Source organism: Prinia subflava, chromosome 11 (genome assembly GCF_021018805.1).
Source record: "Prinia subflava isolate CZ2003 ecotype Zambia chromosome 11, Cam_Psub_1.2, whole genome shotgun sequence".
Classification (NCBI taxonomy): Eukaryota; Metazoa; Chordata; class Aves; order Passeriformes; family Cisticolidae; genus Prinia; species Prinia subflava.
In genome coordinates, this window is record NC_086257.1 from 24,647,511 (window position 1) to 24,674,991 (window position 27,481).

Consider the following 27,481-nt stretch of genomic DNA (forward strand, 5'->3'; position numbering starts at 1 on the left):
GATCCCTGAGCACAGCCATTCCCACCTCCTGATCCAATTAGCCACGGAGCTCAGGCTCCTCTGCTCCAGGTAACTGAAACCCCACCAGGGAAAGATTCATTAGGGTGTTTAATTGGGTTCAAGAGGCTCACCCTGCTCTGGCAGTGCTCAAATGGAGTGGCATATGAGCCTCTGCTGGGCCAGCAGCCTTGTGTCTGGGCATCCTCAGCAAACCTGCTCCCACAGCATGGAACTGGGGACTCAGGCAGCTTTTAAAAGACCTCTGAGATCACTGAGTCCACCTGTTAACCCAAATCCCAAATCCTGGGAGAGCTCCCGGCTGCCTCCCTGAAGGGCAGCAGGTCACAGCAGCCTCCAATGAGCCAATCTGCAGAAATTAAAGTCTGAAGTGCAAGTGGCTCTCTCCAGCCTTTTATCCTCTCCAGTAATTTCTAGATGTGATTGTAGGGCCAAAGGCCAGTCCCAGCACACCCAAGTGAAGAGGAAAATTCCTGGCTATGTTAATTAACTCTTTTTTCCCCTCTTTGCTGAGTTCAGGGAGGTCACCCATGAACAGCTCTTCTGGGCTTGCTCCGAGCTGCACCGAGTCTGACCAGGCAACCCGTGATGAGAAAGGGGAAAGTTTTCCAAGGCCAAGGAGAATCCAGGCACTCAGGCCTCCCTGGAGGCACGTGGCTGTGCTGGGCAGGGGCTGAAGGAGCCCTGCGAGCCTGATGAGCCCTGGCCTGCTCAAACAGCACCAGAAGGTGCAGAACCATTCACATGGTCTTTACTTTGCTGCATGAATTTCAGAACCAAAGGCAGAGCTGCTGCAGCTGAGCAGGTGCCAAGCAGTGCATTCCCTGCTGAGCAGGTGAGGGCTCCAGGATGAATTCAGGATAGTTCCTGAGCAGTGCATTCCCTGCTGAGCAGGTGAGGGCTTCAGGATGGTTCCTGAGCAGTGCATTCCCTGCTGAGCAGGTGAGGGCTCCAGGATGAATTCAGGATAGTTCCTGAGCAGTGCATTCCCTGCTGAGCAGGTGAGGGCTCCAGGATGAATTCAGGATGGTTCCTGAGCAGTGCATTCCCTGCTGAGCAGGTGAGGGCTCCAGGATGAATTCAGGATAGTTCCTGAGCAGTGCATTCCCTGCTGAGCAGGTGAGGGCTCCAGGATGAATTCAGGATAGTTCCTGAGCAGTGCATTCCCTGCTGAGCAGGTGAGGGCTCCAGGATGAATTCAGAATCCTTCAGCAGGGATCCTGTTCCAGGCCAGCCTCGTGTGCCTGGAGGATTGTGTTTGGTTTGCAGAGCTGGGGCTGGGAGCAGCCAGGGGACAGGGAGCTGTCACCCATCCCGAACCACAGCCAGGATCCTGTCCCCCCCAGGTGCATCCCCAGAGCCCGCTGTGCCGTGGCATTGCCATGGCAATCAGCACCACACAGGGACTAAAAATAAACCCCAGCTCTGCAGAGCACAAAGATCATCCCCAATCCCAGCCCTGACTCAGCCACCTCCGAGCCTGGGGGTGTGTGGTGCTGGCTCCCCGCTCCTCCCCTCCCCAGCCCAGGGCTGCCTGCTGAGCTCCCCTGGCACAGCTTTTCCTTCAGCCCTGATCCACTGAGAGCCCCTGTATTCACCCAGAAAACCTCTTTTCCTCTAAAACCCCCCAAACCCGTGAGATTCCTGTTGCACTCCCATGTCCCAGCAGCATCCCCTCTCCCTCCACACCACAAACTCACAGCTGGGCCAGCTCCAGCCCTGAAAAGAAAAGCTGGGCCCCTCTCAGTGACTTGTCCCAGGTCACCTGGCCCAAAGTGCCACAAAATTACTGCAGGAGCAGCGCTGGAAGCATTTCCCAGTGATAAAAGCTGCTCCAGAACATCATTCCTGGCACAAACCTGACAGGAGCCAGGGCCACCAAGGCAGAGCCACACCCTGTAAGGAGCAGACATCCTTAATTAACCCACAGCTCCAACCCGGCTCTCCCCAAAGCTTCATTTACCCCACAATGAGTTTTTTTCCCACCCTAAATAGCATCTAAAAAAAAGAAATCCTGCAAGCAGCTTTATATTGATCTCTGCATCCCAAACTGCTCAGGGAAAGGAGAAATATCCCATGTCTAAAGGGGCTCTTGAGCAGACATTAAATCAATTTAAACCAATTACATCCATGAAAACAGCTTGTTCAACCCAAAATACAGTCCCACTCATAATACAGTTTTCACACATAAGCCCTTCAAAAAATAATCACACCAAGGTTCAAACATAATATTTTTATTTGTGGATAAAAATTAAGGCTCACAGTACTTTATCATTTCACAAGCAGAAAAATGTTAAAAATTGAGACTGATGGGGAGAGCCCCCGATACAAATTCCTCTAATTGCTGACATGTTTTACTGAAGACTCGAGGTGAACAATTGTACAGGGCAGCTACAGGTTATTAGTTTGTAAACTAGGTGCTAAATGTAACTGGTTTTTAAGAAATGTGAACAGAGGATGATGTTTCTCTCCACTCTGGCTGTCCAGCACACAGGGGTTGCACAGAAACCCCCAGAACTGCTGGGATGAGCACAGCGACCCTCCCGGGGCAGCCCAGCAGGGCACACAGGGGCTGAGGGCACACACTCCACTGCAGTAAGACATTTCCATTCATAGTGCAATAGTTAACGCCTAAAATGTTCAATATTCAACTTTTCTGACCTAAGTTAGAGCCCCGAGGTGCTGCCCAGCCCCGGGAAGGCAGAGGGAGGCAGCCCAGGGGTTAAGGATGGTGACAGTGCAGGGCAGAAATTGTGCCTAGTTAGGATGCAGCTCCAAGGAGGACTTTTCCAAGGGTGCAGCATGCAGGGAATAAAAGGATCCTGCCCAGGAGAGCTGTCCCAGGGCAGCACTTCCCCTGCAGCCCCCAGCCCTGACTGGGAGCACGTTCTAGCCCTGTCACATCACAGCCACAGCACACAAACTGCAGCTCCAGCTGCACAGGACAGCCTGGGCAGGATCCAGCAGGGGCTGGGCTTCAGAGCTCTCGGTATTATTTGCATTATTTTTAGTGAATCCTTCAGCTTTGCTTGTTTGCTGTCAAGGCAACCCAGCCGTGGCAGCCACGAGCCTGTTGCTGTGAGAACTGAGGGGGTTCTGCATCTCACCAGAGATTCAGCTCCTGTCTCTGCACCCTCTTCAGTGAGATACCACCCAGAAACGACAGCAGCTGCCCTCAGCCTTTCCTGACCAAACCTAAATGCACTGGAACTTCACTGGGGAGCTCTGGGGTCAGCTTTACCTGCTAGGACAGGTGCTGCCCCAGCAAAGAGCCATCTCCAGGGTTTAACCAAGCACAGCTCCCCCCCTGCAGCAGAGGAATGGGTAATCACTGACATCACCGAAGCTCAGAGAGGTTGTGACAGGTGTGGGTGCAAATCACCACCCCCTTTTGAAAAGGGGGTGACTGAGTTATCAATTCAGCTCAGTTATTAAGCTGCAGAGCCCCCCTGGAGCAATTCCTGCCCTGCTGCACCCCCGTGTCCCCAGCAGCCCTGGGACCTGCCACCTCCTTCCATCGTGCAAAACAGCCCTCCGTGACACAGGCAAAAAAAAGACATTTACACCAGCTGGCCATTTCCTAGGAGCAGAAATTTCCAAACCCAATTTCCATAACGAGTAGGCAGGGAATGTAAGAACAGGAAAACACGTGCGACCAAAAATATAGAACAAACACTTTCAATATTATTCCAGTTCACAAATCCAGGCAGGGGCAGAGAGGAGCTACAGCCATGAAATACTCCATGTGACTGAACACTGCAAACAGGTATTTACCCCGTAACACTGCAGTGATCTCGCAGCTGAACAAAACACAGCTGCTTGAACTGAGAAAGAAAGCAGGGATAAGAGGGATGAGCCTGGATGCACAATCCAGTTGCCCCATGGGGTACCAGCAGGCACCCAGCAGCCTGCTCAGGTCAGAATCCAGCTGCTCCTGTCACAGGACAGGGTTCTCAGGTGGATGGAAATGGCTTTGCCTCAAAACATCAGAAAGCTCCTGTCCAGTACCCATCTGCAATTATTGCTTTGCTACAAACAGAACACGAGCGCCAGGAGGGGCTGCAGGGCCGGGAGCTCACCCCGACCCAGCACTCCAAATAACACACAGAATGATCTTACCCATCGAGCTAAGCACAACACATCCCAAAAACCCCTGCCACAGCAAAGGTGTAGGAAATAAAACTGTCACCAAGCCCGAGGGACGCACAGGGGACACACAGGAGGCACAGACCCAGCAGCTCAGCTCTCCCAGCTGCACTGCCAGCTCTGCCCTTCTGCCATCCCACAGCACCCCCAGGAGCTGGCAGCTCTGCTGTGCCCTGCAGGGACAGACACACGGACAGGGCAGTGCCAGGAGAGCCCAGCACTGCTCACCCTCCCTGCCACGGCAGGCTCCAGGGGCACAGAACAAGGGCACAGAACACAAGGGCACACACAGCCACTCCACGACTCACCAGCACCCACTACTCCATTTGGCAAAATATTTATTTATAATAAATCCGTCCCAAAGCGGTTGGTCACAAAGAATTAACTCCTCTTACATGTTTGGGCTGTAACAATGCTTTTGGTAGAAGTAAATAAACTGTCTCTTTTTACACAGTGTACAAAAACGAAGAGACACCGAAATGACAGGTAACAGAACAGGGAACAGGGGGGACTGGAAAGACAAAGGCAAAGCAGAGGGGCCTGGCCACGCTGCCACCATCATTTACCCGTACAGTCCTCAGCCCCACGCCGCTCTCATCCCCAGCACAGCTCTGAACCGCAGGATTATGCTCCAGGAGAGGAATCTGATGCCATGTAGCAGCTCCAGTCACTCTTTCACAGTACTGCATGTCAACACTGGGAATGGTTTCTGATATGGTTCTGACTGCACACAGTACTTGGATAGGGAAGAGTTAATTACTCCCACTCCGTAGTTCCTGGTGGCTTTGATGTCAAGTCATACATCACCCGAGAGATGCCAGGGATCTTCTTGATCTCTGCCACCATTTTCAACACAACCTGTGGTGGAGGGGAAACAGAATATCAGAAAAAACCCGTGTGGAACAGACCTGAGGAAAGTCACCCCAGAAAAGCCTGAGGGCAAACTGCTCACACCAGTTCTGCTGGACACCCCAGGGAAGAGCCTGCTGCTATCAGCACACTGCCAGCAGGCACAAAATGAAACCAGCTGGAAGAAAACCTCTGGTTTCCAGTGAGAGTCGCCTTCCAGAGCTCACAATTCATCCATGCTAGCAGGAATATTCCAGGGGAGAATCTGATGATCTTCAGAAGTTTAGCTTCCTTAAAACACCCCTCAATTCCCAGCATCATTCACATGACATGCTGTTTATAGTGAAATCACAAATTAAAGCACAATTAAGCACAAATTAAGTGCTCTGTATAGAAAAACATTACTATTTCCCCCATAAATATGACTTTTCTCTATAACCTCTATTATTTACTCACCACACTGCTACCTAGCCTTAGAATGACCATTTCTCATTTTGAAGAACGTAGGTTTTTTGTTTGGGGGTGGGTTTTGTAGAGTTTGGTTGCTTTTAAACACAAACATTGGGGTCAAATGAACCTTCATTTTATACAATGGGACAGTTCACATGGCAACCTGAATTGTTCTTTTCATGGAATGGCTGCCTTGAAGTAGAGGACTTCAATTATATACAATTACTAAACAATGCTCATATGCTCTTAAAGTGTGTTTAAAATGAAAGGTCAATCCTATTCCTACAGTGCATTCCCAGAGGGACAAAGTACTCCACTGGACATGGATAAAGTTTCCCATAAAAAATAAAAAGCACTTAAACCTGACCCCTAAGTCCTTTTAGTGACCTTAAGAGCCAACAGGACACTGAGATGTTAAACTGCAAGTTCCAGTAAAAACAGAAGCGCCAAACAAAGGCAGTTCTTAACGCCAGGAAATTTCCAATTACTGATGTAAAAATTAACCCCAAATCCCAGGAATGGCTAGGGTACTCTTGCTTCTTTAATTTGGCTTATTTTGCTCAGCTCTGCTGGAAAGCCTTCAGGTTTGTCACAACCATCTGCCAGCCCCTCATTTTGTTCGGTTTTTTCCCCAAAAACACCACAACATCCTTTCTAATGATTATTTATAAAAGAGAGAAAAAAACCCACAAGAAAATCAAAATGAAGGCAGGGAGGGTGAGAGGAAAGCTGGAAGGAGCACAGGCTGAGCGGAGCCCCTCACCTCCTCGGGCACCTCGCTGCCCGGCGTGGCGGCGATGCCCGTCATGAAGTCGCTGGTGATGAAGGGCCTGATGACCACAGACCTCTGGCACGAGGGCTGCTTCTGGAGGGGGTCCCGGTCAAAATGCAGCGGGGTCAGGATTATCGGCATCTGGCTGATCTTCCCAGCGTAGCCTGCAGCACACAGGGGCACACACACGGGGCATTAGCGGGACACCAGCTCTGCACAACTCCCGCCTGTGCTCCCAGCTCTGAAGTGGGAGCCTCCCTCACCCCCTGCGGGAGCTTCTGCATCCTTCAGGGGCCGCTCCCTCACACGGCGCCCCAGCTCCCTCATGGGACCCCCCAGCTCCACTCACGCACCCGCAGCAGGGGCCACTCCCTCATGGGCCCGCAGCTCCCCTCACACGGCCCCTGGCTTCGCTCCCTCACACGGCGCCCCAGCTCCCTCATGGGACTCCCCGGCTCCCCTCACGCACCCGCAGCAGGGGCCGCTCCCTCACACGACCCCCGGCTCCCTCACGGGCCCCTGGCTCACCCTCACACGGGACCCCCGGCTTCGCTCCCTCACACGACCCCCAGCTCCCTCACGGGCCCCTGGCTCACCCTCACACGGGACCCCCAGTTTCGCTCCCTCACACGGCGCCCCAGCTCCCTCATGGGACCCCCCGGCTCCCCTCACGCACCCGCAGCAGGGGCCGCTCCCTCACACGGCGCCCCCGGCTCCCCCTCACACGGCGCCCCCGGCTCCCCCTCACATGGCGCCCCCGGCTCCCCCGGGCTCCCCTCACGGCCCAGGCCGGGGTCACAGCAGCGGTGCAGCCCTACGGCTGCAGAGCAGCACTGGGGGCACGGGGAGGGCACAGGACAGGCCCTGGCACAGGTGCCCAGAGAAGCCGTGGGTGCCCCTGGATCCCTGGCAGGGCCCAAGGCCAGGCTGGATGGAGCTTGGAGCAGCCTGGAACAGTGGAAGGTGTCCCCAGGGCCTAATGTCCCCTCCAACCCAAACCACTCAGATTTTATAAATTGCCATTTGAGATGATCCTCAGCCTTTGCAGGCACGCAGAACAATCCCTGTAATTCACTGTGTTATCCCTGTAATTCACTGCGAATCAATTGAAGAACCACTTTCCTTCCCACATAACATAAAACCATGGCGTTTCACCAGTCCCCGTATCAAGCCCAATAAAGAGATGTTCCCACATAAATCTTTGAAATACTCTTTGAACAGCCTTTGAAACACTCAGGAGAAAGCTCTCCAGGGATACTGGCTGGTGGTGGGCATGTAACTGCAGACAAGGACATTCCACTGATTTTTCACCATCTCCTTCTGAAAGGCAATGCCCAGCTCCCCAGCTTCCCTATTTCAATGAGCTAAAGGTCCAAACTGCAGGTGTGTGGAGCTCACGCTGCTCAGGCTCTCTCCCTCTGCCAGCCCTGGCCTGAGCTGCTGCTCAGGGAGGTTTTTTCACTAAACCACAACTCCAGGCTTATTTTTAGGAGCAATTCATTCACACAAAGCCAAGTGGCACCAGAAGTTAGCGAGACACAGCTACAGCTTTACCAACACAGCCAACAGTGTTATCTCAGCCTTTTGAGGCTAATTCTGTACAGATTCTGTTCACACAGCTCTGCAATCTGAATATGAATCCTCAAAGACAGGGATCCTTTGTAACTTGATTTATACAGGCAGGGGATGCAGTGCTTCCCACACAGCTCACATCTCCAAAGGTAATTAAGTAAAAAACTGAAGAGGCTGAACCCCAGAACTATTTATTGCCAGGCTCTGCCTGTGCAGCGCATCCAGGGGATCCCACACTCCCTGGCTGTGCAGGGTTGGGGTTGCAGCTTTGAAGCCAAGTTAAGAAATCTGAAAGCACCACAGGCTGTGAGCATCACCCCCATGAGAAACTTGGCATCTAGGCTTTCCCCAAAACCAACAGTGCTTAAAAACTATGTCAAGTTTCTTCACCTCAGATAAACACTGAGATCAGCAAAGAGAAGGGATCTGGGTGACTGAGTTGCCTGACAGTTCTTTTTGCACAAGTCTGCAGTGAAGCACCACAGCTTTGAGCTTCATGATGTGTTAGAAGCCAGTCAGTCCCCAAAATCCCCTAAAATTAATTCCTGTCCTTTAGCTACAAGCTTCCACAACTTTTCCACTGTCACTCCATTAGCTGATCACTTTTTTTGGAGGTATTTGCTTGCAGATTTTGACAGCACCACTCTGATTGCACCCGCTGGGTTTGCAGGGATCTGGAAACACGAGTGTGACCCCTGGACGAGGTGCAGCACCTACCAGACTCCCTGAGAATGTTGTGAGCCTCGAAGTCAGCCTGACGTAAAGTGCTGAGGACCCCTGTGGTCAGGAAGGTGGGGGTGACATCCGTGGGGGGCTCCTTGACAGGGGGCCCGAACACGTACACCACTCTGCAACAACAGAACACAGCACACTGCCTCAGAGCTGCTGCTCCAGGCCTGCAGGCACAAAACAAAGCTGGGAAACAGCACCAGGTCTGGTTCTGCTCACAGTTTTTAACAACCACCCCCCCCATTAAATGCTGCACCTTATTGTTAACAAAGGGTTTTCAGCACAGGGCACTAATTGCAATTTATAAATCTAAAGAAGCACATCTGCAACAAAACATCTTCTGAATTCAGAGCAGTCACATCAGCCTGGTGTTCTTAATGTCATCCCCTGCGTTTCAGATGCTGCAGAACAAGAAGCAGAGTCTGAGTGGCCTCATGCATGGAGGTGCTCAGAGCAGCTCTGAGCCTGCAGACACACACGAGTACTTGTCTGAAATCCAAACCACACAGATATGCCAGTGCTCTGGCAGTGCCCTCCTCAGTCCCTGGAACACCAGTGGAGCCTGCAAAAACCCCAGGGAGAGCAGAGCTCCCAGAGCTGTGGGATGTTCAGGACGGCAGCGTTAAACCCAGCAGAGCTTAAAGAAAACAGCAGTGCTCTAAAGCCAGAAACTGGCTTTTATTTTCATTTTTTGAAATGGAACTGCACGGGCAATCCTGATTTATGCCTTCTTTTGTCCCCTCTGCACTTCATTTAAACAGGTATCTGGCAATTCCAGGTCTCACCTTTCAGAGTAAAAGCTCTGTCAGTAGGTGTCACTTATGTGAGAAGATGAAATTTTGCTATAAGCAATTCTAAGCAGTTTTGGCAGAAATCCCACAGCCAGGCAAGGAAGGGATAATTCTCCAGAGCTGATTTCATGTCTAAGCACCTTCAGCTGCTGGAAAAGTTATGGACCCGAGTAGGTAGAAAATGTATCCTCAGAGAGTTCAATTAAGATCAAACTGCCCAGCTTTGGAGCTCTCCCTGTGCCATCAGAACTGACAGCCCCACACAAATCCCTTCCTGACACAAAGGCAACCCAAACTGCAGCACAGCTCAGCACCAGGCTGGCGTCTTGCAGAAGAGATTTGCATAAATTATAGTGGATGCTGCCTAATCCAAGGATATAGGCCAGCAATTTCTTTTCAAGCTGGAAATAAATCCGTATTTTGATTTATTGTGCATTTGTGAACTCTGTATGATACACCTGTCCAACAGATAAAAATATTACACCCCAGACTGAACAGGGAAATGTTTGCACCTGCTAAACTTCCACATATGAATTAGGTAATGAAAAATCAAGGTAATTCAGCACTCACCTGTTGATGTTGTGGCACATGCGTGGTATGAGCCTGGCAAGAAACATCAGGGACTCCCAGTGTGGAGCATCTTTACTGGAGATGCCACAGACGTAGCTGTACGAGCGACAGTCACCCTGGGGAACAGAACAACCACCCTGAACGTCAGCTTTGCTGCAAGGCCACTCACAGCTCCTCCCTGGCTGTGCTGCAGGTGACGGGGCCACAGCTGGGGCCAGCATTTAGCAGACACTGAGCTGGTGACACCAGTGAGACTGAGTGGGTGAGAAAATACAGAGCCAGATGACAGAGCTGTGAAAGGGAATATTCAGACTGGGAAGACTCGTGCGCAGTGGCCAGTGTTGGTATTCTGGTGACAAAGCACAGAAATTTGATGACACTGCAGCCTGAAGCAGTAACCAAAGCTGCCTGCAAAGAGCCACACGCAGCATTAGGCAGCTGAAAATAAAATCTGAGGAGGAATTCAGCACAGGGTGCAGAGGAGGGTGCTTTACAGCCATGAGTGCTCAGTAGGGAGATCTCTGAGTGCCTGCACACAGCTCCAGAAGAGTGCCAGCTCTGCCCCTGCCCCTGCTTTGTGTCTGTGCCCGCAGGGAGGGAAAGGGAACTCAGGTGCTGCACAGACCCAGTGCTCCTGCCCTGCTCCAGCTCTTCCCTTCCCAAGGACAGGGGCCAGCACAGCTCAGGGAAATGCTGCAAGGGCACAGCCAAGTGAAGCAAAGTGGGATTTTGCCCCAAAGCAGCCCAGCACTGCTGAGCCTTGGTGGGGCCAGCAGAGCTCAGAGGGGCTGCAGGAGTGACAGTGCCCCAGGAGCCCCTGAGCTCAGGGATCCCAACACCTGCACCCACACAGGACACGGCTGGCACTGCCACCTGCAGCTTCCCTTCCCGAGCCAAGCTCCACTGCCACCCCTGCAGCAGCAGAGCTGTGTCCCCACAGCCTGCCCTGCCCGGAGCAGCTCCTGGGAGCAGCTCTGTACCTGCACTCCCACAGTTTTGATTGGCAGCAAGAAGGCATTCAGTGAATGTAGGCTTGTGATCTGCATCAGCTTCTCCTGGTCCTCCTCACTCGTGCACGCCTTCACCCTCTGCAGCAAAGTGTGAGGCTGGGCAAGGATGCAGAACAAGAAATTGGAATTAAATAAAGCTCCCAGGCCCTCAAACAGAACTTGCATGGCACAAATAAAATTGCTTTTTAAGTAACTGTTTGCTTAGCCTATATTTACCCCCTGGAACTATTTAAAAGATACCTCTCATCTGACAATTAAACATTTGCAAGGCACTTCTCTGTGATTACACTGCATTTTAAGCTGGAGCTCTCCAAGGCCATAGGGGAAGCTCCTTTCCTGTGCTCATTTTCTCCTTCACAAAGCTGCACTTTTTAGTTTTATGGCACCACAATTTTGTATCTTTTAAAGGAAAGGCAGATGGAAATCCCTTCCCTTCAGGATTTACCAAAAAGGTTCTGGAAGTTGTTTTGAGCTCACACCTCAGAGCAGACCCCTCTAATGACTGGCAGCCCCCACAAAGGTCAGCACAGTTAGGAGACGTGCAAATCAAACATCACCCATTCAAAATTCCAGGTTTGGGAGCAGGGCACCTGGCCAGCACCAGTTCCTGGCTCCTGCACTTGCATTTACACACCCAGTGAGTTTTGGGGTGTGCAAATCTAGAATGTTACAGCTCTTTCACGGAGGATCTTTTCCTGACATTGTGTGATCTCATCTGCACAAAGTTTACAACAGAATTTGCTTATTATTTGAAAGGTAACTAAAGTTGCATTTTCCAGAAATGGTTCAACACTTGCACCAGTCACAGCACTAAAAATTCCACTGAACAGCTTCAACTGAGCTGTATCTGGCGGCAGCATTCTTAAGGAGCACAAACCAGTCCTTTTAACCTTTTAGCAGACTAAACCTCACCACACGTCACTACAGAACCAACACTCAAAATCCCACTTTGCAATTTCCTTACCTTCTTCACACTCGCAGAAAAATCTGCCACTATTTTCAAGATGTTGTTTGTTTCTGGGAAGTCTTTGCACACGTAAGGCTCCTCAGCACAGATCACTCTGATTGCCAGGCCAGGCCCTGCAAAGCAACATTGAACAAATATTAAAACCAAATAAAGGAAGCTGTTTTCACCTGCAAGTCTGGAACACTGAGTCAGTCACTGAGGGCTGTGCATTCTGCCATTGTATCCAAGCTTCAGCTGTCTTAAAACCCTCAAGGAAAAGAAGAAACCAGCCCACAATTATTGACTTTGCTCTTTTCTAGTGGAGAACTCATGTTGGAGATGGTGAGCATTTACTTTCAAGACAGCAAATGGCCCTTGGAAAGGCAGAGCCAGGCCTTTATTCCAGGTCAGATCCACGTGGCAGCTCAGGCAGAGCCCACTGCACTTACTGAGAACTCCTCCTTTGGCTTCTCCCACCAAAACCAAAGGCTCAATTATAAAACATTATGTACATTTACACAGCTGCTCTCAAGTCACCTTTTCCTGACAGACTGTGCTTAAGTGAAAACCTAAATGGATTTTTTTCTGTGTTCAAAGCTCAGTTTTATACTGCAGTTATTCTGGATCTGCTAAAGAACTCTGCTGTGATCCACCAGCTCCACACCTGGGAAGGGATGCCTGGACACCAGCTCTTCAGGAAGACCAAGCTCTCTTCCCAGCACTCGCACTTCATCTTTGTGAAAGTCTTTCAGTGGCTCTATCACTTTACCCTAAAAAAGGGGGGGAAAAAAAAGGTAATTTACACATATCCAAGCAAAAAGTCTCAAATGTTTAGGCTCTGGCACCCAAACTGGCCTGACCTCACAGCACCAGTGCCAACGATTCCATAAACACTGGAAAGGAATTCCATGTGAATGTGGGCTTTGTAGCACAGCTGCAGCACAGAGGGTGAGACCAGCAAGTTCCAGTTTGTGCCAGAAGAATCCGTGGCTGCAGAAGAGCAGACAGAGCTGTAAGGCCAAGCTGGCTCTGCCTGCATGAATTCAGACCCTTCTTGTCTCTGCTGGGTGCTCAAACCAAGCCCAAAGCCATGCAAACACTTTGTGCAGGGATCAGTATTAGGAACGGGGATCATCAGCTCTCTCCTGTGGGTGGCACTGGGTAACTGAGCACTGACTGCTGGGTGAGGTCTCTGTCCTGTGGTGGTTCTTTCTTGGAGTATACCACAATTACAGAACTCACCATTCCAGTGCCAAAAATCAAAGCAGGCAGTGTCCCACCATGCTAACACTAAAGAGCTGTGCACAGAAAGGAGTTTAAAAAGCTTCTCTGGACTTCAGATAAACAGGCAACAAAAGAAATGCAATAAGTTACACATCACAATAGACTCTGAGGGGCCTTGTGGCAGGAGCCACCGCAGCAGTTTTTGTTTTGCTGCTGGGGGCTCAGCGTGGCAGGGCAGAGCAGGCTGCCGCCGTTACCTCCTCGCGCAGCTTGCGGATCAGCTCCGTGTCGTTGTGGTGGGTTTTGATCACCTCCGCCTTGCCACTGGCCACCAGGGAAGCGCTCTCGATCAGGTCAGGCCTGAGGGTGCCCTGGGCAAGGAACACCTCCTCGGGTTTCAGGTTCATCTCCCCGATGACCTCGTTGGCAATCTGCAGGATGGGCAGAGGAAGGAAGAGCTGTGGCACTTTCGGGGCTGTCAAAGGTCTCAGGGAGAACGAACTGCCTGACCCAGGACAGGAGCTGTAAGAGCACAGCCAGCAAGCCAACAATGCCACTGTCCCACTGCTGAAACACTCCTGTAAGCCCTTCTTGTGCTGGACAGAAAATGGAAAAGATATCTGCCCAGTCCAGGAACATCAGTGCCTGTGAAATATTCTCCTGTCACCTGCCAAAGGCTGCTGGGGCCACCCACAGCTCACACAGGCCCTGATGCCACTGACTGAACAGAAAAAGATGTCCCCAGGAGCCACAGTACTTAAAAACTTCAACTAAGCAGCAAATAAAGGTTACCTTCACAAAGGTGTCACCGATAATTTTTCTCTTTTCTTCAGGACTTGTAGTCATGTTTAAGGTCTTGCTAATTCTTTTACGTGGAGTTCTGTCCTCATCTGAGATGGGCAGAGTTGTTGTGCCATTATAGAATGAATGGGCTGCATTCACCACTGCAGGAAATCACAGGGATTTTATTTCTTTTTACAAAATCAACAAAGATTTTTATGCAGGTTACAAAATAAAAGTTTCACTTTATTGCTTAAAAAGAAAATATCCTTTCCTTTGACTATCAACTACATTGAATAGGGCAATTAATTTTAACAAGAGCCTTTTATTTCTCTTATTAACCTATTACTTTTCCCACACTGTGAGATTGGGCAGCCACATGCAAGTCCAGTTCTTGCTTCCCTCTTAGATTATAATTTACTTGCGTTTAATAGTTTACAGGACAGCATTTCCCCAAGGCCTTTCTGCAACCAAAATTAAATGATGCACTATTTACTCATGCTACATTATGCCTCTTAATTTAGAGAGGCTCCCAACCCAGAGATCAGCTGGGAGGCTCTCTGGCATCCTTCACCAGCACTGAACTCCATGACCTACAGAAGGAGCATTTGCAGCAAAGGGATTCCCTCAATTTGTTCCTCTGGCTGCCTGCCAGAGCCAAGGTTTATTGCTCCATACAGTAAAAGAATAAGACATAGATTTTCCACTAAAAAAAAAGTAAAAATAAATGTAGAAAAATGTGTTTAGAATGAAGCTCAGCACACAGCAGCCCAGCCTGCACTGTGCCCAGTGCCACACTGCCTGAGCAGAACACAGGAGAAGCCCTGGGCAAGGCCCAGAGCCCCAGAACAGGCAGATTCTCAGAGACTGCTCAGAAATCCCCAGCCAGCACAGAGCAGCTCCTGCTGTTGGCACAAACTTGGTCTTCTCTGACCTCGTCATACCTGAGATAAAAAAACCCCTCTGAGCCTTCCCATCAGCCACATCTGGGCACTTTGTGCTCTCTCATTAACTCCTTCACAGAATCGTGAAGGTTGGAGAAGACCTCCCAGATCATGGAGTCCAACCTTTGACCTATTAACATCTTGTTCCCACAAAGTCACTCCAAACCCATTAAAATGCACCTCTTTCAAAGCAAGAAAAAATGCCTTGAAAGTCATTTTGGCTATAATAGCATTCAATCACCCAAATGAGCTCACAGCTGACAAAGAAGACGACTCAGGATAAGAAATGAAGTCCAGTGTTAATCCATGTACCAGAGAAAATGGGAATTCACTGAGTTCTGCAGCAGCTGAGCAGGGTCCCTCAGCAGAGGAGTGACCAAGCACAACCCCACTGCTCTGCTGTGCCCACCCGCACAAGACACCAACATCTGAGCAGATGGGGCAGCTCCCTGCACACCGCAGCCAATTAAACAAGGGCCTCATTTCAGGTTTAATTGGGAACGGGTTCAGGCAGTTCCACATCACCGACCCAGCCTCGGTGCCAGAGTCTGGGAACAGCAGATCAACAAAACCCAACCCTAAAGGCAGATTCTGGAAAGCCACCTCGAAACCCAGGGACGGGGTGAGGAACACAGAGCAGGGGGGAGGTACCTTTCACCTGGATGCCCAGCTTCTTGAGGGCCTCCTCCACGGCCTGGCTCTCCCTCTTGCGCATGAAGCCGTTGTCGATGTGCACGGCGATGACCTGCTCGCGGCTCAGCGCGCGGTTCAGCAGCGCCGTGCACACCGTGGAGTCCACGCCGCCGCTGAGCAGCACCTGCGGGGACAGGGACCCGCTCAGCAGGGCACGGGGACACAGGGACACACGGCTGGGCACACAGCCAGGCACGGGGATGGTGCTCACACACAACCGGCATGGAGAACGCACAGCCAGGCATGGGGAAGGTGGGAACGCACAGCAGGAGGATGGGCAAGAGCACAACTGTCTGGGGTCACAATATGTAACCAAAAATCTGTTGAAACCATCTGGGAGATGTTTTTTTCTTTATCTCTTGTGTAACCCATTCCTCATAACTCTGGGGCAGGGAGGGGAGGCATGTCTTCTGTTGATGGGCCAGCTGCTAAAGCCAGCTGGGGCAGGGTTCTTTATCCCTTCCAGGACCCCTCCTCCCTGCAGGGGATCTCTGCTGTCCATGGGCCATCAAGGCTTCCTGCAGGGCTGATCCAATTCCATCACCCATGGGAGATGCTCCACCCAGGGGAGGAGCCCAGCATTCCCACCTGGATAAACCCTGGGATTCAGAGCCCAGCACAGCCTGTGTGCTCTGCATTCCCACCTGGATAAACCCTGGGATTCAGAGCCCAGCACAGCCTGTGTGCACTGCATTCCCACCTGGATAAACCCTGGCATTCAGAGCCCAGCACAGCCTGTGTGCACTGCATTCCCACCTGGATAAACCCTGGCATTCAGAGCCCAGCACAGCCTGTGTGCACTGCATTCCCACCTGGATAAACCCTGGCATTCAGAGCCCAGCACAGCCTGTGTGCTCTGCATTCCCACCTGGATAAACCCTGGCATTCAGAGCCCAGCACAGCCTGTGTGCTCTGCATTCCCAGAGGAACAGCAGACCCATCTCACCCCACTGGACCCTTCTACAGGATCATCTCTGCCCCAACAGAACCACCTCTGTCACTTCAGGAGGATTTATCTGGACTGCCCCCAACACCCTGACCAACAGGGTGTCAGTTGTGTTCTGACTCTGTCACTGTTTCTAGGACTTTTGTCTGTTTGTCTGTTTGCTTGGTTTTCTTGTACTACTAAATTTGTATTTTTAACATTCCTAGTAAAGAACTGTTATTCCTGTTCCCATATCTCTGCCTGAAAGCTCCTAATTGCAAAATTATAATAATTTGGAGGGAGAAGGTTTACGTTCTCCCTCCCAAGGGAAGCTCCAGCTCTCCCTGGCAGACACCTGTGTCTCCAAACCAAGACAACCCTGACCTGCAGCCAGTGAACAACACACTGCCCCAGCTGTGCAGCCTCCCTAAAACCTGGGAATGCAGGAATGCACCCCACATCCCAGCACGTGTTTCCATAGAGGGAAAGGCTAAAGACTCATCCCTTGCTGTTTTTATAAGGTAAAGGACCCAGAAACTTCTTTGCTGTCCTGACAGTATTGGCTCAATGCCAAGATAAAAACACTGACAGGTCTCTTTAGCTGTTCCTCAAATGCAGCTAGATTCTATTGGCAGCAGGCCAAACTGCCCCTCCTAAAACATCAAGTACTTAAGAAGGAGCACAGAGGTGCTCAGGGCTTTTTGGGGGGTGTCTTAGTCAGGTGTCAGATGCTTCTCTGGCACCTACAAACTGCTTTTGTTCTTTTATTTCTGTATTATTTGGTATTTTAACATTTATTAAACCCTTTGCTTTACAAAACACACGCAAGGAGCCCTCTGGCAATATCATTGAGCCACTGTGGGAGGTTGCAGGTGAACCTTCATGCTTGATACATCTTCACCACACCCTGGCCAGGTGTCAGGCTGTATCCCAGGACCCAAACCAGGACAATTCCCCACTTCCCAAATGAGCCCCAGCAGCTGGCAGTGCTGCTGCCAACCCCAGCCCTGACTCAACTCACCAGGACCTTGGAGGAGCCCACTTTGTCCTTGATGTCCTGGATGCACTGCAGCTCTCTGTTCTCCACGGTGAAGGTGCCGCTGCACCCCGCAATATCGTACAGGAAATTCTTCAGGATCATCTTCCCGTTCACTGTCAGGCTCACCTCAGGGTGGAACTGTGCCCCATAGAGTTTTTTAGACTCATTTGCTATGCCTGGGACACATGACAGAACAAAAACAAATAAATAAATAAGCTGGAACTGAATGCATACCCAGGTCAAGCAAGAAAATCAAAGTGGCTCTGTGGGATTTGGTAACTCCAGTGCCTTTCAAACCCCAAATTCCAAGGCCCCACAATTTCCTGTGACAATCTCTGTGTGATGTCAGAGCCCTGCTTTCAGTACCCACATTATTCTTGCTCAGTTGAACATGCATGCAATCTTAAATACACTAACAAGTTAATAAAGCTTTAATAATTAAACAGTGCTTGACTTGTACTGTTACAGTGTACAACCCAAACCCCACTGGCACTGCACAGTGCAGGTTGCCCTCTCCCCTGCCTTAAGGGCACAGAATTTATTTCTAAGACAAATATCACATGCATGCTTTAAAATAATATAAACTATACAAATAATGTTAATTTCAACCACATTTAAATCAGGACCATTCCTTTTAAAGTCTATTTCTTTATTATCACGACAGCTCGGCATACAAACACACAGCAGAAATTGTTAGAAACAATTCATTTATTTGGCAATGAAATAACAAGAAATGTTACTCTGTTCCCACTTGGTTCTAACTCATGTCTGCCATAATTCTTTACCAAACATTATCAGAAGACGAATTCAGGATAAAATAAATACCTGCTATGATGTTCCCAGACTGTGCCACCACTTTGAATCCATCAGCTACTTTATCCACGCTATCTCCATGAGTGAGGAGCACAAGCTCTTCCTTCTGAAGGCCCCTAAACCAGGATTAAAAACCAGAATCAATTCAAGAAAGAAGAAGGATTTTATTCCCTGCCTTTCCAGGAGATGCCCTGAGGGATTCCAGCAAAAGCACCTCTGGACAGAGCAGGACATTTGCAGTGTCTGCAGGATTTCCTGCCCAGGCACAGCCATCTGCAGCCCCGAGGTGCCTCCTGCAAGGGGGACTGCTCTTAATTCTGAAGGGTTTGTGGGTTTCCCCTTATAAACACCCCAGTACTGAAGTGCCCTCTTGGACATGGGGAGCCATGGGGGGTCAATCAGGATACTGGGTATTGCTTTTTATTTCAACAAAGTGAACTTTTCTTGTTCAAAACTATGTGTTTTCAGGACAATTTGGGCAAATCAGACAGTTCTGCAGGAGCCCTACAGAAGGAAGATAATAAAACTGGAACACCAGGGATGAGTAAACTGTCAGACTTTTCACAAGGAGCTTCAAAGCCATCGACAAAATTATCAAGAAATCCAATTCTGGTTTATAAAACATCACAAAACAGTTTTAGAGGAAGGTAAAAGAGGAATGGGTTTGGATTTTCTGTGCCATTTCCAAAACTGGATGGGCATCAACAAATACAAGAACAATGCACTGCAGGAGACAGGAGCTTAAATCAAATATTCTCAGATCATGGTGCATTTACAGTGTCTCAATGAAGACTCTGAAATAAGGAGTTTATACAATATTCCCAGCAAATATACCTGCTTTTTTAGAGCAAATTGGAAAGTTATTCCTAAGTATTTGTTTCAATGAGTAACCTGCTCATTTATGACCACACTTGTAAAAGTTTTATTAGAAATTATCAGCTAATTTTGTTCTTTTTTTTAAAAAATAACCTTCCTGTCATCTAGACGCCTTCCCCAGACTGAAACTGCTTTGGTAATTGAAAAAATGTGTGTACCTGAAGAGTGAGCAGGTGTTGTCCAGGGTAATGCTGAACACTCCATCCTCCCGAACGCTCTTCTTGTGCACCGTGCCTCCAAACACCTTGTTCATCATCTGCAGAGCAAAAGGACTCCTTGAGAGAGCTCCTCACAGCCCGCATCACTCCACCCTCAGCGGGACTGGCAACACCTCACCACACTGCTGCTGTTTCCCAGAGCTGTAAGAATTCCCTTCAGAGTGAATCCTTGCTCTGCACCGGGCTCCTTCCCCTCTGCCAGCACAGCTGGGGCCACTGCCACACACAGGGGGCAGAACCCCAGGGGCAGGGATTTCTAAACTAAGGAATATTCCACAGGGTACAGCTCCTTCCCTCGGAAACAGCTGCTCTGCAAATCAGCTGACTACCTGGGGCCACACCAAAAACCTGCATTTATTCCCTTACTTTTATTTTGTGACTAATCCTGGAAAACCAAGATGCACGAGCAGGAGTCCTGCACCCAAAGCAGCCCTTGTCTCCCTGGAAGTTTGTTCTGCTCAGCTGGGATCTACCAGATCCCTGCAGGATCACCAGTGAGTCCAAACGTAAGTAAGGGTTCTTTCTTTTGTTTGAGGGAGTGTTAGGCACTCCTAAGAACTGTGCTGGAACCAGCCCCTGCCTGAGACACTGCTCCACTTGCTGCCAGGGGAGGTGCCTTTGTCAGTACCAGCTGGGCAGAACTAATGAGTGACTGACAGGTTGTATTTACTCTGACAAAAACAGCCAGCGTGGAACTCAATTCACAGCACTGCAGCAAAGGGAAACCATTTATGCAACTGATCCCAAACTGGTTTGGGTTGGAAAGGACCTTAAATCCCACCCAGTGCCACCCCTGCCATGGCAGGGACACCTCCCACTGTCCCAGGCTGCTCCAAGCCCCAGTGTCCAACCTGGCCTTGGGCACTGCCAGGGGACAGGGACAGCCACAGCTGCTCTGGGCACCCTGTGCCAGGGCCTACCCATCCTCCCAGGGAGGAACTCCCTGATCTCTAATCCAGATCTGCCCTCCTTCAGTTTAAGGCCACTACAAGGAAGGCAGAGCCGAGAGAGGAACACACAGCAAGCTCAGTTCATCACTGAACGCTCCTGTGGCACTGCCTGTTTGGAAAGCAGCTCCTGCAGCACTGCCCCTCCGGTTCATGCAGAATGAAGGTGGCTGTGGACAGGCAGGGTGAGTGCTGGACTCGCTGCTGGGGACGTCTCCCAGCCCCAAGGAGCCCGTGCTGTCCCCCAGCAGCACCTGCATCCCATAGCAGATCCCAAGCACCGGCTTTCCTATGGTGAATATGGCTGGGTCGAACCAGGGCGCATCTTCTGCATACACAGAGTTTGGTCCTCCCGAGATGATGATGGCTCTGCAGACAGAACACAAGAAATCATTCACACAGATACACTGTTACTTTGAAATCTATTTACTTTAAGCCTTGGCACTGTCTCATACCACTCTTAGAACCAATACCTTCTAACAGACATTTTAACACAGATATCACAAACACCTAGCTTCATTTCTGCTGTCAAACCCAGCACGTTTCAGGGAGGGATTTCCCCAGTTTAAACAAAGTCAAATACAAACCATCATAAAAAGTGCCTGTATTTTGAATTCCTCATAGCCAACCATCAGCTAGGAAAGAAGCAGGATGGCTGGGCAAATGTAGAGTATTAGCACCCAGATATATATTTATATACATATATATACACACACAATTTATGAAGTCTGTGACATCTGGAGGAGACCTGCAGTCAAACAATCCACTCCTAATTCCTAAACCTGATGGAAAAAAAGGTCCCTTCATCCATTCTGGTTATGCAGAGATGGTATTAGCAGCAAGTTGAGAATTACAAGTGCAATACACACAATCATGTAGGGTTTGGAGTTAATACTTCACATGATAGAAGAAATTAAACCATCTCAAAGGGGAAGAGAGAGTTTTTGCCAACCATAATGATTTACAAGACCATGAACTGCAGGAGCACCAGTTGGGCAACACTGCTGGCCTCAGCCCGGGACTGGGCAGGGCTGCACCCGACCTTGGACTCAGAACTGTTTGTTTCACAGGGAACATCAAACTTGTTCTGAGCCAGAAATGCAAAACCAAACGAGACAGAAGTTGCATAAATGGGATGAAATGTATCTAATAATTCTCCCAGCATTAGCTCCATGTAAGTACTGACAAAACAGAGTTTTTCTGGTTCTGAGCACAGGGGCAGGCACCGTGCTGCCCACACCTGCCTGTGCCACCAACAGAAGGTCCCTGCAGGACCAAGCCCCGGCACCAAGGCCACCTGCAGCCCCTGCAGTCCAGCAGGAGGAGTGGAGGGATGGAGCTGGAAGAGGCAGCATTTGCTTCCCTGCCTGCTGGGATCTCCAGGCCAGCTCTGGAAGCAGCACAGCTGACGCGGGTAGTTTTACCCTGACCCATCCAGAGAGCTCCTCCCCTGCTGCTCTTGCACAGGCACTTGTGGTCAGCCTGGAGACATGGTGGGTTCCTTGCTTGAACTGCTACCAAGAGCCTGAACTCTCTCCATGGCTGCTGGTGTTACTGCTCCACATGCACAGAAGCATCTGCTCGGGTGCCAGATGTACAGAACACTATTTATTATTAATTAGGATAACAGAACGTGCTTCTGGAGCTCTGGCAGCCCTGGGGCCATTCCCTGGAGAGGCTACTCAGTGCCCACCACCCTCTGGGGAAGAACCTTGCCCTGATCTCCAACCCAAACCCCCCCTGACACTGCTCCAGCTGCTCCCTGGGGTTCTAGGAGGAATTGAAGGAATACAGCCACACCTACAGATTGAACATTCTTATGAGAAGTTAAAACAGTTATACACTGTTCTAGCGAAAAAGTAGAGCCTTAAAAAACTGGGGTTTCTCCATACCAATTGAAATTTGACATAATACAGAGAGGTTTGCAACGTGCCCAAGTACTGAACAGGTCAAACAGCAAACCCATCTACATTTTGGCAGGTATTTAAAATGCAGCCCCTTGAATGATACCTTGGAACAGAAATCACTGAAGTGACATTAAGAAACAAATGCACCAAAAGGCATCGAGAGACACAGGTACAACACGGATCTCTGCCCAGGCACCCCCAGCTCAGCTCAGACAGAACCACGGACACCGCTGGCACTGCAGGCAGTGCCCGGGAGCAGGCAGGCGGTGAGAACAGGGGGAGGGAGGGCAGGGGGAGGGAGGGCAGGGGGACGTACCGGAACCCGTGCTCGCGGATGGCGAAGGCCGGCGTCTCCAGCGGGAAGATCTCGGACTGCACGAAGAGCTCGCGCACGCGCCGGTCGATGACCTTGCCGTACTGCGCGCCCGCGTCCAGGATCACCACGGCGCCCTCGTAGTGGTGCTGCCCATCCTTGAGCTCTGCCCCGGCGTTCTCGGGCTGCCAACGGCACCCACGTCAGAGACCCCACGGGAGGAATCACCCACTCCCATGTCAGAGACCCCACGGGAGGAATCACCCACAGCCATGTCAGAGATCCCATGGAAGGAATCACCCACAGCCATGTCAGAGACCCCACGGGAGGAATCACCCACACCCACATCACCATGAAATCACCAACACCCACGTCAGAGACCCCACGGAGTCCCCGACACCCACTCAGTAACCCCACGGAGTCCCCGACACCCACTCAGTGACCCCACGGAAGGAATCACCCACACCCACTCAGTGACCCCACGGAGTCCCCGACACCCACTCAGTGACCCCACGGAAGGAATCACCCACACCCACTCAGTGACCCCACGGAGTCACCCACGATCCCAGGGAGCCGCCGAGACACGAGGCTGGCAAAGGCCTCCACGAGGGGCCTGGGTCCAGCTGTCCACCCAAGCCCACCACCGTGGTCACCACTGGCCCGTGCCCTCAAGTGCTGCTTCCACACATTTTCGGAATCCTCCCGAGATGGTGGCCCCACCACTACCCCGGGCAGCCCCCTGTGATGCTTTATAAAGCTCTCTGTCAGGAAATGTCTCCTGATATCCAGCCTAAACCTCCTCTGGCTTTACACTGACAGCCCATTGACTAAGCCAGATCTCTTTAACAACTAACATGTGCAAGGCTTTGCTAATTAGCTATGCTAATTTATGATAAAAATGATAAAGACCAGCCAAGAAATTTCAAAATGAACAAAAAAATCGTGAGGATTATAAGGACCAGTTGAGGCACTGGCAAGACAAAGGCGCTGGACACCAGCACAGAACATCCAGCCCAAGCAGACACACAGACACAACATCCCCCAAAACAAATGGCACGAATTAGGGAAGAAAAATGCTAATGCTCTAACGAAGGCAGAGCTTTCCACAAGAGCTCATACGCCCTGATCACCATCTGCAGCCTCTCCATCTTCTTCCATTTTCAGTTCCAGTGAACCCAGCACAGCCCATGAGAACTGAGAGCCTCGGCCTTTTGCTCAGGCAAAACAGTAAAAAATGAAACAAAAAATCTTTTTCCCCATGACGCTGCCTCGTATGCTGAACTTCACTTGACATTACCTCCTGGAGAGAATAAAAAGGGGAAATTGAGAACAAATGTCGCCGCTAAATGATTTAAAAAAACACAACACATTCTGAGTGCAGCATCTGAGCAGACTGCACATCAGAACAGAGCAGTGGTTCCCTCTGAGCCCCTCACGTCTGAACTGCTGGGCCAATTTTGGCTTAAAAGGAAAGAGCGCTAAAAAACACAATGCCAAGTTTCTTCATTAAAAAAATGGTGAGAAGAGGCAGCTATTTCATGGAAGTGTCCTTATCAGAGCATCTCCAAGGAGGAATCAACAGCCATGCTCTAACACAAAAATTTGCTGCCTAAAGAATTTACTTTTCTTGGGGAGTTCTTCCCCTAACTTAAAGCTTCCCCTGTTTCCTTGCCAATGTAAGGAAGACTGGCCACAGGTGATTGTGGAGAGCACCATCCTGCTGGGACACAACCTCCCAACAAACACCGAGAACCTCCAGAGCTCACACCAGCTGCAAGAGGTTTTATCTTAATTAAAGGACATAAGTTGGAAAAAAATAGTGCTAAATCCCTCAAAAGCCTAAATCCAGGTTAAAATCAGGTATTTAATTTTTGTCCTTCAGCTGGCAGCCAAGTTGCCTGATGGGGAGCTGTTAATGACTTTAGTCCTGGCTTACACAACAAAAAGTGCACATGGCTGGAAGAGAGCAGACTTCAGCAGCAAAGACCCCTCACAGCCCCAGAGAGGCACAGTCACCAGAACTGTCCTCCCCTCCAGTGCATGGCAGGGAATCACTTTTAGAGTCATTCTGGCAATTTCTAAATTAGCAGCTCTTGTCAGACAGACCAGCATCTTTATTCCTTCCTGAGCCCATCTTGGGGAAAACACTATTCCTCACAGTGCTGGTTTTTTTTAATTTTAAGTCTTGAATTGTTTCAGAGCAGTAGCTTGTGTCATTTAGGGACAGAGCTCTGCAGCCCACTCATGAAAAAAGACTAAAGAGAAGTTGCTGTCGGTGTCAGCTCAGCTGGACTGACAGCCGAGCATCTACACCTGAGGGTAACCAATAAATCTGGTTTTCAGTGCCTTACCCCGAGATGTTTTGGGCAGGCAGGTGTGGTTAATGGGGGCATGAGCAACAGCCATGGGGGAGACAGGAGGGTGAAAACAGAGCCCCAAGTTACACCAGGAGTAGCTTGGAAAGCACTGTTCAAGCAGCACAAGTCAGTCTGTGCCCTGAACGTGCACCTCCCTCAGACCCCAGCAGCAGCAGGACTCCTCTGGAATAACCAGACAAGTAGAACTGCAAGGGGGTTCAGGACTAAGAGCACCCACCGTACACCACCATAAATCACAGACAAAAAGAGGAAAGGAAAAAGGGCAGAAAAGCCATCACAGGATCTGGCTTTACCTACTGAAAGGCACAGTTCCAAGGCTAGGGGTTTTAAACCCAAATTTACCAAGGGAAGCTTCATTTGATGAAATCCAAAAAGGAACAGATGCTGTTCGTGTGCAGCCAGCATGGCAGCTGAGCTCTGCACACCACGGGCGTGCCAGCAGGGAGATTAGGGGGACAGCAGACAGCCCAGCCCTGCAGGGACAGAGGGGGCTGCTGGGGACAGCCCCTCTCCCTGCTGGGGACAGCCTCTAAGGAAAGCTCTTCCTCCCCTCACTGCAGCTAGAGCTAGAGTCCTTGTCTTCTGCTTAATTGGCACAAAAGTCTGGAGAACTCGCTGGTTTTGAGACCTGTAGGAGCTGCTCTGACACCTGTCCCAGGCCCTGCAGGCACTGGGGCAGAGGCACCATGCCGCTGTCCCCAGAGCAGGACTAAAAACAGGACTAAAAACAGGACTAAAAACTTGTGCACACCGAGAGAAGAAAGTCTCCGTTCAGCTGATTCAAACCACAAGTCACCCTGAATACCAGGGACCCGAGACACGGGACCAAGGTGCCACGTGCCACCTGAGCCCCGTGGTCACCCCAGAGCCCTGTGGCCACCCCAGCTTGTGCTGCCATGCTGAGGGTCACCCTCACTGCACCACCTCAGCTCTACCAGGCAACACTGGGGGGCAAAAATCTTCCATCACCGCTGCTCGTCTTGTGTGAAAACCAAGTAATTCCGAGTTCTCTAGTGAGCTGAGGTAGAACTGGAACTAGTAGCTTGGGACACTAGCCAAGGACACCACAAATCCTGTTCCTCACATCCCTGCCTAGTGCCTTAAACTGAGTGTGCAAGTTCCTAACAGCCCCCGTGTGCAGAATCAGGGGATTTTTTAGCATTTCACACACCCACATGCTTGCAGGTTGGGCATTAATGCAATTTATAAACCACATTTCCATACAGACCAGTCCCACTCTGGAGGACTTCGTATGTCTGAGCCCTCAGCCCTGAGTTTTCACCCACACTAGTAAGTTAGAGAAGCCTAAACCAGGAGCCTTGATCTTGCACTTTCAAGCCAGCACAGGTTTTACAAGAGTTTAACTGTTTCCCTGTGGTATTAAAATTAAGCAGGTCTAAGAAGGCTCACTCCTATTGTAAAGTATAACAGGAAAGCAGCTCCCTCTAACTCAGGCCATCCCCAAGACCGAGACAAGAGCCCCCAGCTCATTTTGTCAGGGAAGCTTTAACACCGGGAGGCTGCTGCGGGGTCCCTGGGCTGCCGGTGCCTGCAGGAGCTGCTCTCACTCGGGCAGGTGAGCATGGGCTGCACATCCCCCCGCAGCACTGGCACGGACACCTGCACCCCAGAGCAGCCCCGGCCAGGACAGGAGGGACACACGTGCCACAGAACTCACACAGGGACGAACCGAGCACTCAAAAAACCCTTCAGAGGCACAGCTGCTTGCAAACTAGATCAAGAGCCGGGAACAAGGGAGGAGAGCAGCAGCCCCGGCCAGGAGCGGAGGCTGTGAACACGGCCAAGGAAAAGCATGTCACAGAACTTACACAGGGACAGAGCGAGCACTCAAAACCCGCGCACTCAAACCCCGCCAGAGTCACGCTTTCCTGCAAACTAGATAAAGAAACCAGAACAAGTCTTTCCTCCTGCCACAGCTGGAGGCAGCTTGCAGGGCAGGGTTGGGAAGTTGCACTATCGGAGAGAGCCGGGAGTTCGCACCCGCACGGGCCGTTCCGTGCCCGCTGTGCCCGAGCCGCACGGACACGCGCCCGCCGCTGTCGCTGTCGCACAGCGGGACAGGGGCGATGGGGCAGCGGCGGCACCCGGCAGCGCCGGGGCGGGCAGCGCCGCCCGTGCCGCCCAGCGACCGGGCACAGGCCGGGCACAGGCCGGGCAGGGCGCCGCAGAGCAGCCCCGCTCGGGAATTAACCAGTAATTAATGAATTAGCGCCCTGCGCGCAGCCAGCGCTGCGGTGCGGCGCGGGCGGCCCCGTTGTCCCCGGTCACCCGCTCCCCTCGCGGGCCGCGCGGCCCCGCCATGTGCCCGGGCGGGCCGGGCCGGGCCCCGGGCCCGCAGCACTGACCTTGGTGTCCCCGTTGCACAGGGCCATGGGGGCGGCGGGCAGCGCGAAGAAAGGGCCGCGAGGAGCCGCGGCCGATGAGCTAATGCCGCCCGCGGGAGGAGGAGCCGCCCGGCACGGCCGCTCCGGCGGAAGGGGAGGAGCGGCGGGGTCAGGGGCGGGACGGGCTGCGGGACACGGCGGGGACACGGCGGGGACACGGCCGGAG

The 27,481-nt window shown here is 51.1% G+C and overlaps 1 protein-coding gene across 1 annotated transcript; it reads right to left on the reverse strand.

The window, feature by feature from the left end:
• Nucleotides 1-4,485: 4,485 nt before the first annotated feature.
• GMPS (guanine monophosphate synthase) lies at nt 4,486-27,414 on the reverse strand. The gene is made up of 16 exons (XM_063408501.1): nt 27,277-27,414; nt 22,536-22,717; nt 20,567-20,681; nt 19,306-19,403; nt 18,284-18,387; nt 17,441-17,634; nt 15,453-15,618; nt 13,870-14,021; nt 13,335-13,508; nt 12,518-12,623; nt 11,872-11,987; nt 10,878-11,003; nt 9,898-10,013; nt 8,525-8,655; nt 6,227-6,399; nt 4,486-5,022 (listed from the first exon to the last, which is right to left on the reverse strand). The coding sequence occupies exons 1-16, from the start codon at nt 27,301-27,303 to the stop codon at nt 4,921-4,923; spliced, it is 2,082 nt and encodes a 693-aa protein (XP_063264571.1). The 5' UTR covers nt 27,304-27,414; the 3' UTR covers nt 4,486-4,920.
• Nucleotides 27,415-27,481: the final 67 nt, after the last annotated feature.

Coding starts and splice junctions, on each gene's coding strand:
- GMPS (XM_063408501.1), bottom strand. CDS start 27,303: ATGGCCCTGTGCAACGGGGACACCAAG. Junction 20,682..22,535: donor ATCCGCGAGCACGGGTTCCG/GTACGTCCCCCT, acceptor TTCTGTCTGCAG/AGCCATCATCATCTCGGGAG. Junction 5,023..6,226: donor GCAGCGAGGTGCCCGAGGAG/GTGAGGGGCTCC, acceptor CCTCCACCACAG/GTTGTGTTGAAAATGGTGGC.